The sequence below is a fragment of the Homalodisca vitripennis genome, chromosome 1 (assembly GCF_021130785.1).
Source record: "Homalodisca vitripennis isolate AUS2020 chromosome 1, UT_GWSS_2.1, whole genome shotgun sequence".
NCBI lineage: Eukaryota > Metazoa > Arthropoda > Insecta > Hemiptera > Cicadellidae > Homalodisca > Homalodisca vitripennis.
The window spans coordinates 194,254,948-194,271,216 of NC_060207.1; the positions used below are offsets into that span (position 1 = coordinate 194,254,948).

The window sequence follows — 16,269 nt, forward strand, 5'->3', positions numbered from 1 at the left end:
TAATGTACTGCCACACTGTGGTACCCTCCTTTGCTCACCGAAAATAGGAAATTCTCTTATCCGGTACAAATCATGTGGCACCAATTTTAACCCTAGAACTCTACCGTGCGTAAGTTTTACGTATATGCGTCATGTTTATAGTCACACCTATTCTCCCCCCCCCCCATCCTTCCGGTTTAAGCTTTGGGCAGTGCTTCTACTGATCAATGGTCATTCGTCCTCCGAAGTGTAAGGGTGTGTGTAGTTCTTTTTCTTATCTCAATATTGATTTATATTTAGGCCGTGCGTCTATTTTACGAAGCGGTAGTATTGCTTGATAAACAAAATAGTATATTTTACGTATAAGTGTGTATAGTAAAATAAGTAACTAAACCTATTTTAGCTTTTTTTTTGGTAAATAAAAGTCTTGGAGTTAGTAGACAATTTGTAGGCTTTTTGGAAAGGATGAGTTTATGGCATTTTAGATATGAAGATAAGGTTAGGAAAACACCATGTATCACACATGGACGCATTACACACACGCTTAAACACACACACATCACATCATCACCTTAAGTAAGCACATAGGCAAGAAAATACACAAACACAATACACAGGCATGAAAATAAACCTTTACTTAACCTAAAAAACAAAAATAAACATGCTACGTAAAATTTACGTATCGACAGTAACAAAGGTATATCAAAACACGGTAGTGTTCTAGGGTTAAACATTTCACAGCAGTAACTGTTATGGTTTAATTGAATTTAGTGTATTTTAAGAACAGTATTAACCCACCTTGTTAGGAAATAAACCAACAAGTATGTTTGTAATGATTTACAGCAAATAATAAATTCAAAATTTTGTATATAGATGAGCTAAATAGTAGCAATCCACTGAGTTAAATACAAATACCAAAGCTGTTGATTTTTTGTATTTTATAAAAGTATCTTATAGTTTTAAATATAGTACAGCTACTGCCAATTACCTTTATAGTTTAATAATTTCGTAGCATTGAAAAAAAGCTCAATGAATATATTAACAAACGATTGATATGTCTTAGTTGTAATTACAAAATAGTGATGGTTTTTATGTATTTGTGATTCTATACAAACCAGTTTCTTATACTTTTAGAGAAAAGTAACCAATCAAAAGACTTAGAAATTGTGTTCTTTTCTATAAAGTTATTTATTAGTGTATATAATGAATATACATAGAGTTTATCCTACCTTATAATGCAAAATAATTATCACTAGAATTTAAGATTTTATATGAGCATTAGTTTAATAAAATGGTGTTTCTATATTCATTCCAAATCAATTTTGTTTACAGATACTGATATATACTGTTTTTGAGGAGACTCGTTAACTGCAATACTGTATTTCAGTTTTGAAAAAAGAAATAAGTAAATATGTATACTTATTTATTGAATGTGAATGTACATAAATTACAGTTTCTGAGGAGACTCGTTAACTGCAATACTGTATTTCAGTTTTGAAAAAAGAAATAAGTAAATATGTATACTTATTTATTGAATGTGAATGTACATAAATTACAGTTTCTGAGGAGACTCGTTAACTGCAATACTGTATTTCAGTTTTGAAAAAAGAAATAAGTAAATATGTATACTTATTTATTGAATGTGAATGTACATAAATTACAGTTTCTGAGGAGGCTCGTTAACTGCAATACTGTATTTCAGTTTTGAAAAAAGAAATAAGTAAATATGTATACTTATTTATTGAATGTGAATGTACATAAATTACAGTTTCTGAGGAGACTTGTTAACTGTAATACTGTATTTCAGTTTTGAAAAAAGAAATAAGTAAATATGTATACTTATTTATTGAATGTAAATGTACATAAATTACAGTTTCTGAGGAGACTCGTTAACAGCAATACTGTATTTCAGTTTTGAAAAAAGAAATAAGTAAATATGTATACTTATTTATTGAATGTGAATGTACATAAATTACAGTCTCTGAGGAGACTCGTTAACTGTAATACTGTATTTCAGTTTTGAAAAAAGAAATAAGTAAATATATATATATATATATACTTATTTATTGAATGTGAATGTACAACAGCCTTTAATTAGTTGACAAAGTTGTGAATTTTCAAAGTTGCAGTTTGGTTGAGAAGAGACAAAAACCAGTTATCAATATAAAAACCGTACGTTATTGTTTTTAAATTGTTTGGTTTATACATCTAAACACAGAAATAAACAAGAAAAATGTTAATGCAGATAATGTTATTGTAGATTTAGTAAATATTTTGAGGGTAACTTTCAAACTCGGGTTTCTAAATTATTTTATCTTCAGATAAAAGTAGTACATGTTCGAGCACTAGCTGCATGGTACATCTCGTCACATGTGTGCCATCGTCAAAATGTGTGCATTAAGATGGTGCAATTGAGATTTGGTTAGATATTTTTTAAATACCAAATTCATAGCTTTTTAAGAACTTCTCTAATTAGAAAAAAGTATTAAATATCTTTTGATCATCTTACATGAGATTACTAACATAACAAAATGTATTTTAGGCCCTTTTATAATTAGGACCAAATAAACCAGGCTGAAGATAAAATGAAAAATTGTAAGGTATATACATGAGGGATGACAGAGGGAGTGAAATTATTTTAATTTTTATAAACATTTTATTTTATTAAAAGAAACATTAAAAAACATGTAATTTCTTAAATCATATTTAATGGAAAAATAATTTCTGTCATCTTCATACAGGAAAAACAAAGTCAGATTAGAAAGACTCAATAATGGCTATACCGATTATAATTATCGCTGATCTGTTGGATTCGATCTGCCACAAATAGCTGGATAACTATTGAAATATCGTAAAAGTTTATGGAAAAATCAGTTAAATAGAAAAAGAAAAGTATAATAAAGCTATCTTTAAAAGTATAGGTTGAAAGAAAGTGTTAAATGTGATAAACTGTTCTGTGTAAACATCGTTTTATGACAGCACAACCACATATTTTCTTAATTTAACTACTATGTTCAATTTTCTTATACATAAGTGATTGAAAAAAAAAATAACAACAGGTTTTCTCCTATACATTTTGAGTAATTTAAGTGTAAAACTTTTTATAATTCAAAATGTACTAATTTAATAACTGGGAAATTTTCCTGTTTCATGATAGAACTCAGCACTTATCATAAGACATTGTAGTTTACGGTGTTCCAATACCTTTTTAAATTTTAAAAGACTTTTAAAAATTGGGTACAGTATTTTTTTCAGTCATAAACATAAGAGACCAGTTTACTGTTGGAACTATTTTTTACTTCCACATTGCACTGACTTTTATAATAAATACATTGAGTAAAATTATTAAAAAATCTATTTTTGTACTACAGTTTTGAAACCATTGGAGATAGAAACAAACTTTAAATGTAGAAAATGTTTATTTTTTAAAGACCTTTCTAATGATACAACACAACCTAGGTTGCTATTTGAGTTTTTTAAGATTGGGGCTGTGAAGTATTTCAAAATTCTATGTATTTTTAAAATGTGTAAATTTTGGGGTAGGGTGACATCTGATGATATTTTTCGATAAGCCGTCTCATCATTAGTTTTGAATAAAAATATCGTCTCTCTACATTTGTGCAGGTAGTTGCAATAAATTTACCCACAAACCCCTGATTTTTTAACGTTTTGGTGTACCCTGTACATAAGCGGCAAGATAGGTTCAAACTTTTTGCATCAAAATAATCAGTGAAGAAATACCTTTAAAATGAGGTATAACTCAACATACCTTTATATTTGAAAATTTTCCAAAAACCACCCTTACCCCCCAAAAACTACCCTTTTGGGGAGTTTTAGAGATTTCAAAATAATTTCTCCAAATTCTTTGGGGTGGAAATAGGGGGGTTTAAGTTGTTACGAATAATCTACCTCGTTTGGTTTGGCCGCTATGCGTACTGTACGAGTGGTCTGCCTCACCCTGTATGGATTTTTCTTGGTCCAAGGAGGAATTTTATTGATTTTGGGGCCAAAAGTTTGAAGAGCAGCTACAATCTGATAGGCCCCTCTAAACTCCGTTGTATCAGTTTATTCACAAAGTGTTTGTGGTTAGTGTATTTTATTTATTACCTTATAAATAGTAGCGAAATCTTGTAGATAGAATAATACCAGGACTCAGATTCTGAAGATGAACGAGCAAAGTTTGAAGGTAATCCAACAGGAACGTATAAAACAGAAAACAGACATATAGTATGTATGATTTTGTACTAATACATTATATTTATTACTTTGATAACAGTATTATATGCAGAGTTGTCCCAGATTCTTGATATGCCACTATTTTAAATTGACCATAGTAGGTTAATTTAACAACTAAACACAACAATCACTTGAGTGGAACATGATATAAGAAATCTACGCTGACATGAATATTTATTTCCATTAATCTGATTGGAGGAGGTCGGATATGTACGGCTAATCAATTTGAAGCACTAATTTGTTGACTCTGAAAAAATACAATCATTTATGATACATACATGAATGAACATGTGTTTGGTAACTGAATGATAAATTCATATCTGCATAGCCAACGCGACATATTTCATCTGCAGCTGACTAATTAAAGATTTCAACACAATACTAATGGTAAATAATTATTACCATCGCAATGGCAAATTTCTTTTTTATTTATTCATTACTGCTGATTCCAGAGAACAATGACATATAAATATAATGTCTAATTCACCTCTAATGTCTCATGTCTAATGTTCGTTTCAACATCTTGCACTAGATACTTCAAAGTGAAGTTTCAGAGAAAGTTTACATGGTATATTTTAGAATGTTATTTAAACTATCGATCTCGCTTGTTATGTTATGTCCTGTTTTACCACAGGAGCTTACTACACGTTCCCAGCTCAAGTTGGTGTCAGATCTGAAACACAGTTACTGTGCTGCCTCCAAGAACTGGGTAGCCCCCCACTTTGCTGATCCATGGTTCTGTGTTGAGAGGGAGAAGTGTCGTTCGAATGGGACAAGACTAGAAAAGTACGATGTTTACAAAGAGGACACATGTAAAACCTTTCAGCACGGCGGTAAAAATCCCATATGCTGCTTTATAGGCTACATTGTAGGAATGGATTTAGGACTTTTTATTAAATATGGCGTAGAAAGTCAAAAAATTGATTTCAAAGACCCTCCAAGAACCATTGGTTTATTATTTTTTAAAGAATACGAGAGAAATCATTATATTAGAGCTGTATCAGTAGCAGTCGCAGAAGTTTATAAACATAGCCATGTATGTTCTCTGGTACCCTTTAGATACGGGGTTGATGTAGTTGATATGGTCCATTATGTGCCGATGGTGTGTGCTAAAAAGGAAGAATGCAACAGAATCAAGAGATTTTTCAAGGAGGATTCTATTTTCGGAATGGCTATGGATGAGGGTGTTGGCAACGAATTCTGTGAGAATACACCTGAAGCGAGTGGTCCAGTGTGTTGTCACCCTGCTGCCATAAATGAGGGATTAACGGTCGATTCTAACTGGGAAACTCCGACTCTGGCAATCGATCAGAAGTTCGCCAATAGGTTCAAAACCAGTTTTCAGTGTGAGCAGTACTCCAGGCTTGTCTGTGATGGCACGACGGACAACTGTGCAAAAGTGACCCAGAAATCTGGTAACTCAACAGCCGGTGAGTTCCCTCACCTCGCTTTAATAGGAATTGCTATCCCGAGAGCTCAGTACTTCTATTGCTCCGGCACTGTAGTCAGTAAGTATATGATCTTGTCCACAAGTTTTTGCAAATGGCATGACGACAAGATAGCGAGTGTGGCTTTGACAGGGGATTTTGATCTGTGGGCTTACAATGAGAGTGGCTCTAACGAAACGCTCTCGGATATCATCGATGTACTGGAACCACCAGACTCTGATCCCGAAATAACAGATTTGGTTCTGTTCGTTCTGAGAAAACCGTTGGTATTCGGCCGTTACTTGAGGCCAGCCTGTGTCAACACGCTGGCCCCATTTCATAAAGATGACACCGGTTACGACCACGGTACCTTCACTGGATTCGGCACTGTGACCACTGGAGGACGCTGGAGTCAGTATCCCAAGAAGATCGGCAACATCAACATCAAAGACTTGGATGTGTCAGGATGTCAGAAATACAACAGTGGTCATCTAACGCACAATTCCAGTTTCTGTTTTCACAGAACCACAGGAGGGCCCTGCGAGTTTGACCTCGGAGCTCCTATAACTTTAGAGCCCACAAATATGTACTGTCAGTGGATCCTTTTCGCTTTGGCCACTACCCAGATTACTGAATGCAGTAGCTCTGACCACATTCTATTCAAGAAAATTGAATCGGCATGGAGGTGGTTTGAGGATGTTCTGTTTAGAGACGACTTCGACTTGTTCGAATTTCAAGTCACCCCTCCAACATGTCATTATTCCGATGATGAACTTTCCAGACATAGATTTCTCCATTTACGTAAAAGGTACTCAAGTATATATCCAGATGGCTATCCAATTATCGATATCCCAGAGGATTAAAACATTCAACACGATTTACTCCTATCTGTACCTTAACTGTTGTACTTGCAAGAAAAAGAATATAGTAGGTTAAACCACTACCTATGTGTAAACCTCCATATATGAATAGGCCACAATGTCACTTATATTTATCTTTATAAAGAGTATATATATTCAAGTGTTTTCCAAAACATCCATCCGATAAGAGCCTTGCAAAATACTACAAGAAACTAATATAGAAAAGCAAAACTTGTGTAACCATACAATTTAGGCTAATTTGCGCATCTCAGAAAAGTACTTGGACTTGAAACCCCCTTAAATACTAAAGCACGTGTCCTGCCTGTATAAGCAAGCGCGCTGTGACCTAGAATTGGCTTGGTGGAATTTCCATTTAGTCATTAATTTTATCGAATTTTACAAGAATTATTTTATTTTTGTTTAAGCTGATATATTTAATGAAAATGGAGTCCAAACACAAAATGACTGTTTGGACATTCCTGACGTATAATTAAGGAAGAAATAAAGGAGAAAAATTATGAACCCAAATTTGTAATCTCAGTTACGTAAACTTTATTTTGATTAACACCCGTTAATACTATAGATTACAATAAGGCCAATAGATAGGACATCGGGTGCTCGCAGGTGAAGCCACTGCGAAGCAAAAATGGCATAATACTCAACAATATGGCGGCGCGGGCGTGAGTCACCCTACTGAGGAGCGACGCCTTGCACCCCCGCTCTTCACTTCGCCATTGTCGAGCTTACTGTAGTGACCTGCTATACATTTGTTTTGTTTGTCATCATGGTTGGAAATGGTCACCTAAAAACAAATCTATTTCTATATTTTCTTTCTTTTTAGCGCAATTTTTATTGAAAAAGGTCAATAAACTAACATTTATAATATATGACTTAAAACTTCCTTATCTTCTCAACTGAGTATTATAGATTAGTTACAATTGACTGACTTGTAAAGTTGAAACTATATTTTATTGTACATTTAAGTAATTTTCCATACTTTATTAAAATTAATCTATAAATCTTACTTACTGCCTTACTATTGTATAATAAATGTTTACAGACTTACAGACAAAATATTTTATTAAACCTTTATACATTTTGTTATATGTAAACATAAACTTTAGATATTGTGTTTTGGGATATTTTGAGCTGAAGGATTATAAGGTTTAAAGTCATGTTTCCATCATCTAATAATTTACCCGCATATACAAACTTTGCTCATATTATAGTATATATGCAAAAAATAAATAGCAAATAAACTCTTAGTTGTACTTGTTTAGAGTATTAACTCAGATTGAAATCCCTCATTAATTACATAACTTATGTGATTTTATTTGAAGTAATTACTGTAAACAAGTACAAATAAAGCGTGTTTTACTTACTTTTTATAATATGCTATAATGTACGATACGAGGAAACAGATGGCCCGGCACGGACCGCACGGAGCGTTGAGCTCCAAGCGGTCGCGGCACTCGTAAACTAACGTCTCACAAACAATAACTTTCTGGCCAAACCATAAAAGCTAATTAAAAAAGAAAATATGTTCTGAAAACTTCAACTATTCAACAACATTTTCCACCGTTTTTAAACTTGCCTGACCAAAAAACGGCAAAAGTAGCAGCCGACTAACTTTTTTATGTCAAGTTTTAAAATGTAAACATGATTCTCGACTTTATTTAATTATTTAAATTGTAAAACTAAATTTTTTGAACATTTCAATGATACCACAGGCATCCATAGCTTATTGACTTCACTCATACAAAGTTTCAAAGTATTTTCTTTATTCTAAGTAGGGTAGATCACGAGTTGATTGAAACGGGAGAACTGAATTTTTACACTAATCGGAGCGTAGTTTGAGTTTCTATCCCACGAAAACATGGCGGACCTGGCTTCACCTGCCCCAATGTTGGCAAGATAGGCATAGCCCATCTATTTGGTCTTATTGTAATCTATGGTTAATACGTCAAAAATTTTAAAAACTCACAGTTTTCAAACTACAGTCTAGTACGTGTTATCGAAACAAAAGTGACGGCAGGTGGGCCGGGCAGCGCGTATGGCGGTATGTGCGCTAGGAGCGCCTAAATCTCTGTGGCTCTAGAGTATCTGGACACACATAAAACGGTAGTTGATTATTGCCGATGGACGATTTGAACGGATAACAGAATTAAGGATATTTTTAACTGTAACTGATATTTGTGAGTTACTAATTCTGCAACACCACGTTTCTAGATTTAATATTTGCCTTGTTAGTAATGCATAAACACATAATGGCGCAGTGTAGCGGGCAAAGCCGAGCGTGACCGCTGCTTAGATTTCGATAGGTGGACGTTGAGCGATTAGAGATGGGCGAAGTACCTGTAACCGCTACTTCTGTACCGTTATTCTGCGGTTGACCCTCCGCCTGTCGGGGCTCCCTGTCAATCACTTATCATTCATTCCTAAAAACATTGTGCATGGTCGACGATGAATAATTTACTTTGTTTTTGAATAAAATAACATTATGTATTGTAATTACAATATATCATTTAAATCTTATCGTTAATCAGGAAAAAATGTATGTCTGCATAGCATAATTGATCATATTGTTTTGGTCGTCGTTCTTGTTTTATTTCTACAAGATTATTTTCATTGGTTAGTAATTCTGATGTTTGTGATAACTCTAAGACGATTGTAATATTGCTTATTATTGATTGTATTGCTACTTTTGTAGTATCAGTTTATTTCATACGTTTAAACTACAAGCATTAAATAGTATTGATACACACAAATAGAAAAGTTGGCCGCCTTGTATTAAGATTACGAAATTTAGTTAATATATATATATGTATATATTTATATGTACATATTTTTTGAATGGTTAGTTCGTGAAGGAATTCGCTAGAATGTACCCCGCTCCCCTTACCACTCTCTACAATACATCGGAGCCCCCTACAGTACAAATACGGTACTGGTCTTGCTCACGATTTACTGAATATAGGTACCTACTCTGATAAGTAGGACATTTAAAATCAGTATTTGTGTATGAAACTTTTTAAATACTGTGTATTTTTTCTAGTAAACAGTTTAGGTACACTGGGTATAATTAAAGGTTATAAAAATAAGACATAAGTAATTTTAACTTTCTTTGTTTATTTTTATATGTGAACACAGAGTTGTATCATGAAAAAAACTAAAACAAGATCTCATTTGAAATAAAAACTAAACACATCAAATTATTATATTTAAAAAAAATTAATAATTGTTACATAATGTACTATATAAAATTAATACTACATAAATATACAAAGCTACGCTGAACTACTGACTAGACAAAAGTATTTGTTTGGACTAAAATTTATTAAAATAATCATTTTCAACACAAAGAGTTTTAGCGCAATGTATGAATATGAAATTATTGCAACTCTAAATGAGTACCTACTTCGGTATCAGTGAGGATATGGGTACTTCGGGACTAATAAAGTAATCAGTAAGAGAAAATATCTGTACCTTGTAACCATGCAGAGTACAAGATACAAAGTATCTGTCATCAGTATTTTTGGTTCGCAGTATCTGTTACAGATACTGGAGAAATATAACCGTTACTAAGTACTGATTACTGAAATATCGTCACACCATCTCAGCTCTATGAGCGATCCTGTCCATGCAAGCAGTCCACTTGCCCAGCCGGTGTGGTGTGGTGTATACGGGTATGACGCACGAATCGCAGCAGGTAAGTTATACTTGTACTTTACAGGAAATTATGGTACTTACTCGACTCAAAAATGCGACGAGCCAAGTCAAGAAGCTGACATATTACAAAACTATGTGGATGGAGTGTGAGCAGGCGAATTTAGTGTCGCCACTTATCTACATTTTTCTTGATATCTAGACAACATGTTTATAAAACTTAAGTCCAAGATTTTTATGCTTAAGTCGCCAAATTGATATGATCCGTTTAACGTTTAGTCCGCAAATTTGATATAGTTTTAATTGGCCTTTTTATGAAAAATTACGCTATTAAGATGCTTATTAGATTGACTAAACGTAACTAAAAAACTCGACCTAATAACGATTACGTCAATCTGCGTCATTGAACGATTTGCAGATATGCAGTAATGCTGTTTCTTGAAACTAAACCAAGTAGCTTCACAAATTATTAAACATTGCTATTTAAACAGTATAACACGTTATTGTGTGAGGAACATAGAGGGGGGTGTTAAAAATTGTTCAACAATTGCGAAGAGAGTAGAGTAAGGCACTGAAATTGTTAACTATCTCTTCATCTATCCGGATAGGATGTTAGTATGATGCCCTCTCTGAAAATTTCGATGTCCAGCTAAAACGGCCAAAATATCGAGCTACAGCAGAGGTGTGATCCAACACTAACCAAATGATGATATATTTTAAATTAGTACAGGGGGCTGAGCGCAATTCCCACTCTCGCATCCAAATTTCGTGTCGCATTGCCTCCAAACTCCAATGAGGTCACAAGAAGAACTTGTTTGTCACTATCGCCCCGTTGTATAAGACCTTAGACTCGTCACCTCTAAAAGTAAAATAATATATATGTTGTACTAAAACTTTTAATCCACTTATTTGGATTACGAAATTATTATTGTTTTAATTAAGTACTTCAGTCAATCAATCAAATAATTGTATGTCCGTAAAAAAATTAATTTCTGCAGGAAAGATTCTAACCATGATTTCTAGAAGTTAGTAGTTACACATAATATAAACCATGACATCAATTCTACTGTCATTAACACTACGTGTTTGTAGGCGATGTCGTAGTCACTCGGTTCAAAATAGGGGCGTAACCTCCCTCATAGATATATATATATATATATATATATATATATATATATATATATGTAGTTTTAATAGTTAACTTTCTCTTATGATCACTGTTAAAAACCTGGTACCATATTTAATATAATTACATTATAGAATATTTAATGTATACTATACGATTATCTGAAACGTTCTTTCCTACTGTACAGTCTTCGAACGTAAATGCGTAATTTCCTATTTAACTTCAGTACATGAACTGCATTATGTTTGTCCAAACTAAATCTTAAATCGACTATTATTATACTTTGTTAGATTTCAACAATTTTTACAATACTCAATAGTTTTATCACAACTCTTGATTTTTTTTAAATTTAGTCTTATTTGCTGTCATCCGAACTGCCAATTGTTCGGGGACCGCTTTCCCCATTTGTTAAGAGGGTGTCATCTAAATGAACTAAACTATCATCTAAGATAATAAATATCTGGGGCTGCCAACATTTTGATAATTTGACGCTACCTTCTTTCTTGAAGTTTCTACCGAATTTCTTACCTGATTTTTTCTAAGGTCTCTTTTAATGAATAATAGTAAGGCATTTTTGTTCTACAGAATTCTATTGCATGTTTGATTCTTTCTGTGTTCCCCTGTGGCCCATATTTCCATATTTTCACGTGTGACTAATATGTTCACAACCTAGTGTAGATATTAAACGATGTTTTAACCAATATAGACTGAGTCCTACATGGTATTTCGTACACTCTACGCGTACAGAGACACAATAATTGGTTGTATCAAACCACATTACAGCTCTGCCCCTGAAATCACCTGCAGATATGTTTTATTGAAAGTTCAAGTTTAAGTTTAACATCTATTGGCTGAAGGAGACTGTATAGCGAGGGTAAAATAGTCCGTGATTTTTTATGTGTTAACAATGTTTCTACGCGGTGAACCATAAACGTATATGACAGTAAGACACTTATATCACTAATTTAATGACACTAACGTATATGACAAAAATTATGCTATAGTAATAAAAATCGTAAAAGTTAGGGTCGTTTTTATTAATTGACTGAGATAAATTTATAGCAGAAGAGTTAAAATTACTAATTCAATTTAGCTGCATCTTACGTTTGATGGCTTTAATATAAATGTAAAAGTAAAACAGTGTAAAACTGTTCGATTGCTCTTCAAGTCAATTCTTGGTCTAAAGATAAATGATCCCGCATGGTGGCTTAAATAGTTAAAAAGCGTATTATAAATAAATATTGTTACGGAAATTTATCATCATATTTTTCCTTCTTAAGACTGCGGATATTTATGTACATTGTCTTACATATAACTACCAATTAGTTTATCCATGGATTCGCTCGCAGTTTCGTAGGCTTTGCTCGTGTTTTAGCACTTCTGGATCGAGTGAATTGTTTTTTCGATGTCAATAACGTTTAGTTTGCCTTGTAGCCACGATCAAAAATATGCCACAAAGTGTATATTTATGGCCATTGGTCTTAGTATTTTTCGTGCCATAGTTGATTTTGTATTGTTACCCCGATCAGAAAAATACATAGATTAGTCTGAAAAACCTAATTCTGCCAAAAAAACTAAGATGACAGTTGTCTTCACAATTATAGCTAAAGTTAAATAGTAACTTTGTCTTTGATATCTGCATTGCAGTACTGACCGCTTACTTAATGTTTGATAAAAATTACAGTAATGTTTAGTGCATTGTAGCCATGATCAAGAAAATATGTCATAAAGTGTATATTTATGGCCGTTCTAATTATTTTTTACCATTGTTGGTTTTGGCTCACTTCCCCAATCAAGAAAAAAGACCATAGATAGTTGTCATAACAGCTCTTTTATACATTTTAAATTTATAGTAAAAGTAATGGTAACTTTATCTTTTATACCTGCATAATTACAGTATGGCCAAGCACTGCATACTTAATATTTGATAAAATGTACAGATACAGGTATTGTACTAAAACTGTTCATTCTCTTATCTGGATTAAGAAATTAATGTTTTAAATTCGGTAATTCGGTCAATCAATAAAATAATTGTATGCCAGTCAAAAATGTATGTCTGGCGGAAAGATTCTAACCATGAGTTCTAGAAGATAGTTACACATAATATAAAGCAACACATAACCACTTTATTGTCAGTAACACTGTGTTTTTAATGCGATGCCGTAGTCACTTTGTTCAAAATAGGGGATAACCAATTTTGGGAGACCAATCCTCCCTTCGATTGGTTCATAAGTTAAATTCCGTTTTACCTTATGAATATTCAGTCAGATATAACTAAAAATTACACCATTCAAAATTCTAACAATGTTACACTTACATGTATATTTATTTATATTATAATCATAATATTTTTGCTTTCTTTTATCTTTAATAGTAAACAGACGCTCTTCCCTGAAATCATCCATCCCCGTAGGCCTAATACACCCACGCCCCTGTTTTAAAACGATCGCATATGTCAACGGTATATTAGTTTGGATACTGTAGTGTTACTTCAATCATATTTTGCAATTACTCAAAAACCTGTAACTGTGTATTTTTAATCTGCATTGTACGATGGAAGTAATTTCCTATTTCAATTCCGTAGTTAATGCAACGAACTAAAACGCCTTTTATGAAACAAGTAATACAAATAACAATTTTAATATTCAATATATTGATGATTTTTTTTTCAATTTGATGTTACGAGACGCACTTTTACTCGGTGAGGATTTGTACAGTTGATGATGGATAGCATTAATTTTTTTAACTATTTTCTTAGCCACAGTCCTTCAAGACGTCTTTTACTGTAAAGGGGAAATATGATACAAATGTTAATCAATCCACGGAATTTCAGAAAGTTAAATAATTGGTAATTAGGGACTATTAATAATATGAAATCAATAAAAACGACTGAAGATATGAAAACTAATTTTTACAGTACGTACGAATAGCATATACAAAAGTTGACTTCAGAACTTTCTTGTAAAGAAATCAATTTGTTGTAAAAAAGTTAAGACTGTCTTAGTCTTATTTCATCAGGCGAAATTAAGTCTAAGAAGCCCTCTCTGATATGTAACCTGTGGCCAAATGGCTTAAAAGTGACCTAAGAAACAACCACCAATGAATGACCTGGCAGGCGAACTGCTAGTAAGGACAAGACCGCTCAGTGGTCACCCATCCAAGCAGCAGCCACGCTCGACGTTGCTTGACTGTTGGGATAACTGCCGTACCCTGCGTACTAGTTACGCTGTTTTTATTAATTATTTAAAAATTTAAGTTTTATTTTTACTTCATATTTGTAATTTAAGTAAAAAAAAAAACTTAATAATGACAAGCCATTAAAAATATGCAAATCCTTGGGTTACAGTTCATTTAGTCTACTTCTGTAAATAATTCATATTTACTCGCATTTTCTGCCAATTTCACTTGGTCCTGGTTACAAAATTCCCACAAAACCTTACTTTAAAAGCTTTTAACTCCTCATTGATTGAAAAGGCCTTTTCTCTAAGCTGTCTACAGGTAAGTTATTTTAAAGAACTGTAGCTCTGAATTTCCAAAAGATGAACAAGAAAAAGTGCTGCCACCCTAACTTTGTTTAGGAGATCACGCGCTTGCGTTAGAAGAGGCTACAAATCACACTATTTCAATATCACAATTGCTCACAATATATGTGCATATTTGAATGAGTCTCAAAGCTAGTCCTATAAAATCACAGCGTAACAATATAATGTATTCCGCTATGATAAATATTCACTTTTGAATCCGCCTTTGGGCTGGTTCCATAAAAGTGTGCACATTTGAATCAGTCTGAGCTAAATCCCTAATAGTGTGTACTTTCGAAACTGTCCTTAAATTAGCTTTGAAAGTGTGCACACTTGAATAAGTCTTTGAGAGAGCTTTATAAAATGTACTCGTTTGAATAAGTATTTGAAGTGTGCACGTCGATATTTTTTTTGCATCGAAGAAACCTCGTAATTTTATAACGGGTTAGGCCTAACCCATTGAGTGTTACGTATTTTCCCAAGTCGTATGCATAGATCCGGGCTTTTTTGAATATTTGCAAGCTTTTGGAAAAAAGTTTTAAAATAACTATCCAAACAGAATTTCATAATTTTGTAATTTGTTTAGTTAAAGAAGAATACTAGATATATCTTAAAAAAAATTTGTTTCATAAAAATGTAAAAAGTTTAATTAAAAAAACAAATTTTTATTTTTTCAAAAAGTTAAGTTTGAATCTAATTTTAATGTATAAAGTATTTTAAACTTTCTTTATTCCATGTCAAAGAGGCCATGAACATCTGAACAAATTACATATACTATAACATTTTTTACCAACAAAGAGCATGTAGAAAGGTGACTCCCCTGAAGGTAAAATTTTACTTCAAATTACAAGTATATTTAGGAAAATGTATAAACAACTGCTGCCCGATATCGTCATTTTATAACTTATACGCCATTTGTCAGAGTTTAGAAGTTACGAGTACAATAGTGTAGTTTTCACAATACCTCCCAGTAATAAAACATGAAGATTACACAAATAAATAGGATTAGTAAATGTAGCCAAAAATAGCACTATTATATTTGCACTGAAAACTCGCGTTTTTCGTTTTGGCACAACTCAAATGACTTGTATAAAGCACATGTTACTTTTATAGAATAAATAATTTTAAACACTGTATAAGTAACTATCTTAGTTTGCACATCCTCATATGCTTGGTTACCGGAACATAAACAACAAGAATGCCCGTTACGCAACACGATACTCGTCCACTACGTCATATATGACTGGAAGACAATCATTGTCATAGTTACTTTATTATTATCCAGAGGCCACTATTTTTGGAAGATTTTTCCTTATCGGGGACCAAAATAAATTTATTATATGTTACTAGTACTTTCCTTGTTTCGTATTTACCCGATGTTTACTGTACTTTATGTTTATGTACTATACTTTCTTACTTTATGTTTACTATAGCTGATGAATTATTACCCGCCA

General features: G+C 32.9%; 1 protein-coding gene across 1 annotated transcript; it reads left to right on the plus strand.

Annotated features, from left to right (window-relative positions):
- The first annotated feature begins 5,296 nt into the window (after window positions 1-5,296).
- LOC124354453 (coagulation factor IX-like) lies at window positions 5,297-6,505 on the plus strand. The gene has a single exon (XM_046804912.1). The coding sequence runs from the start codon at window positions 5,297-5,299 to the stop codon at window positions 6,503-6,505; it is 1,209 nt and encodes a 402-aa protein (XP_046660868.1).
- The last annotated feature ends 9,764 nt before the right edge of the window (window positions 6,506-16,269 follow it).

Bases quoted from the DNA above. Each gene is read 5' to 3' on its own strand.
- LOC124354453 (XM_046804912.1), top strand. From the start codon at position 5,297: ATGGTCCATTATGTGCCGATGGTGTGTGCTAAAAAGGAAGAATGCAAC.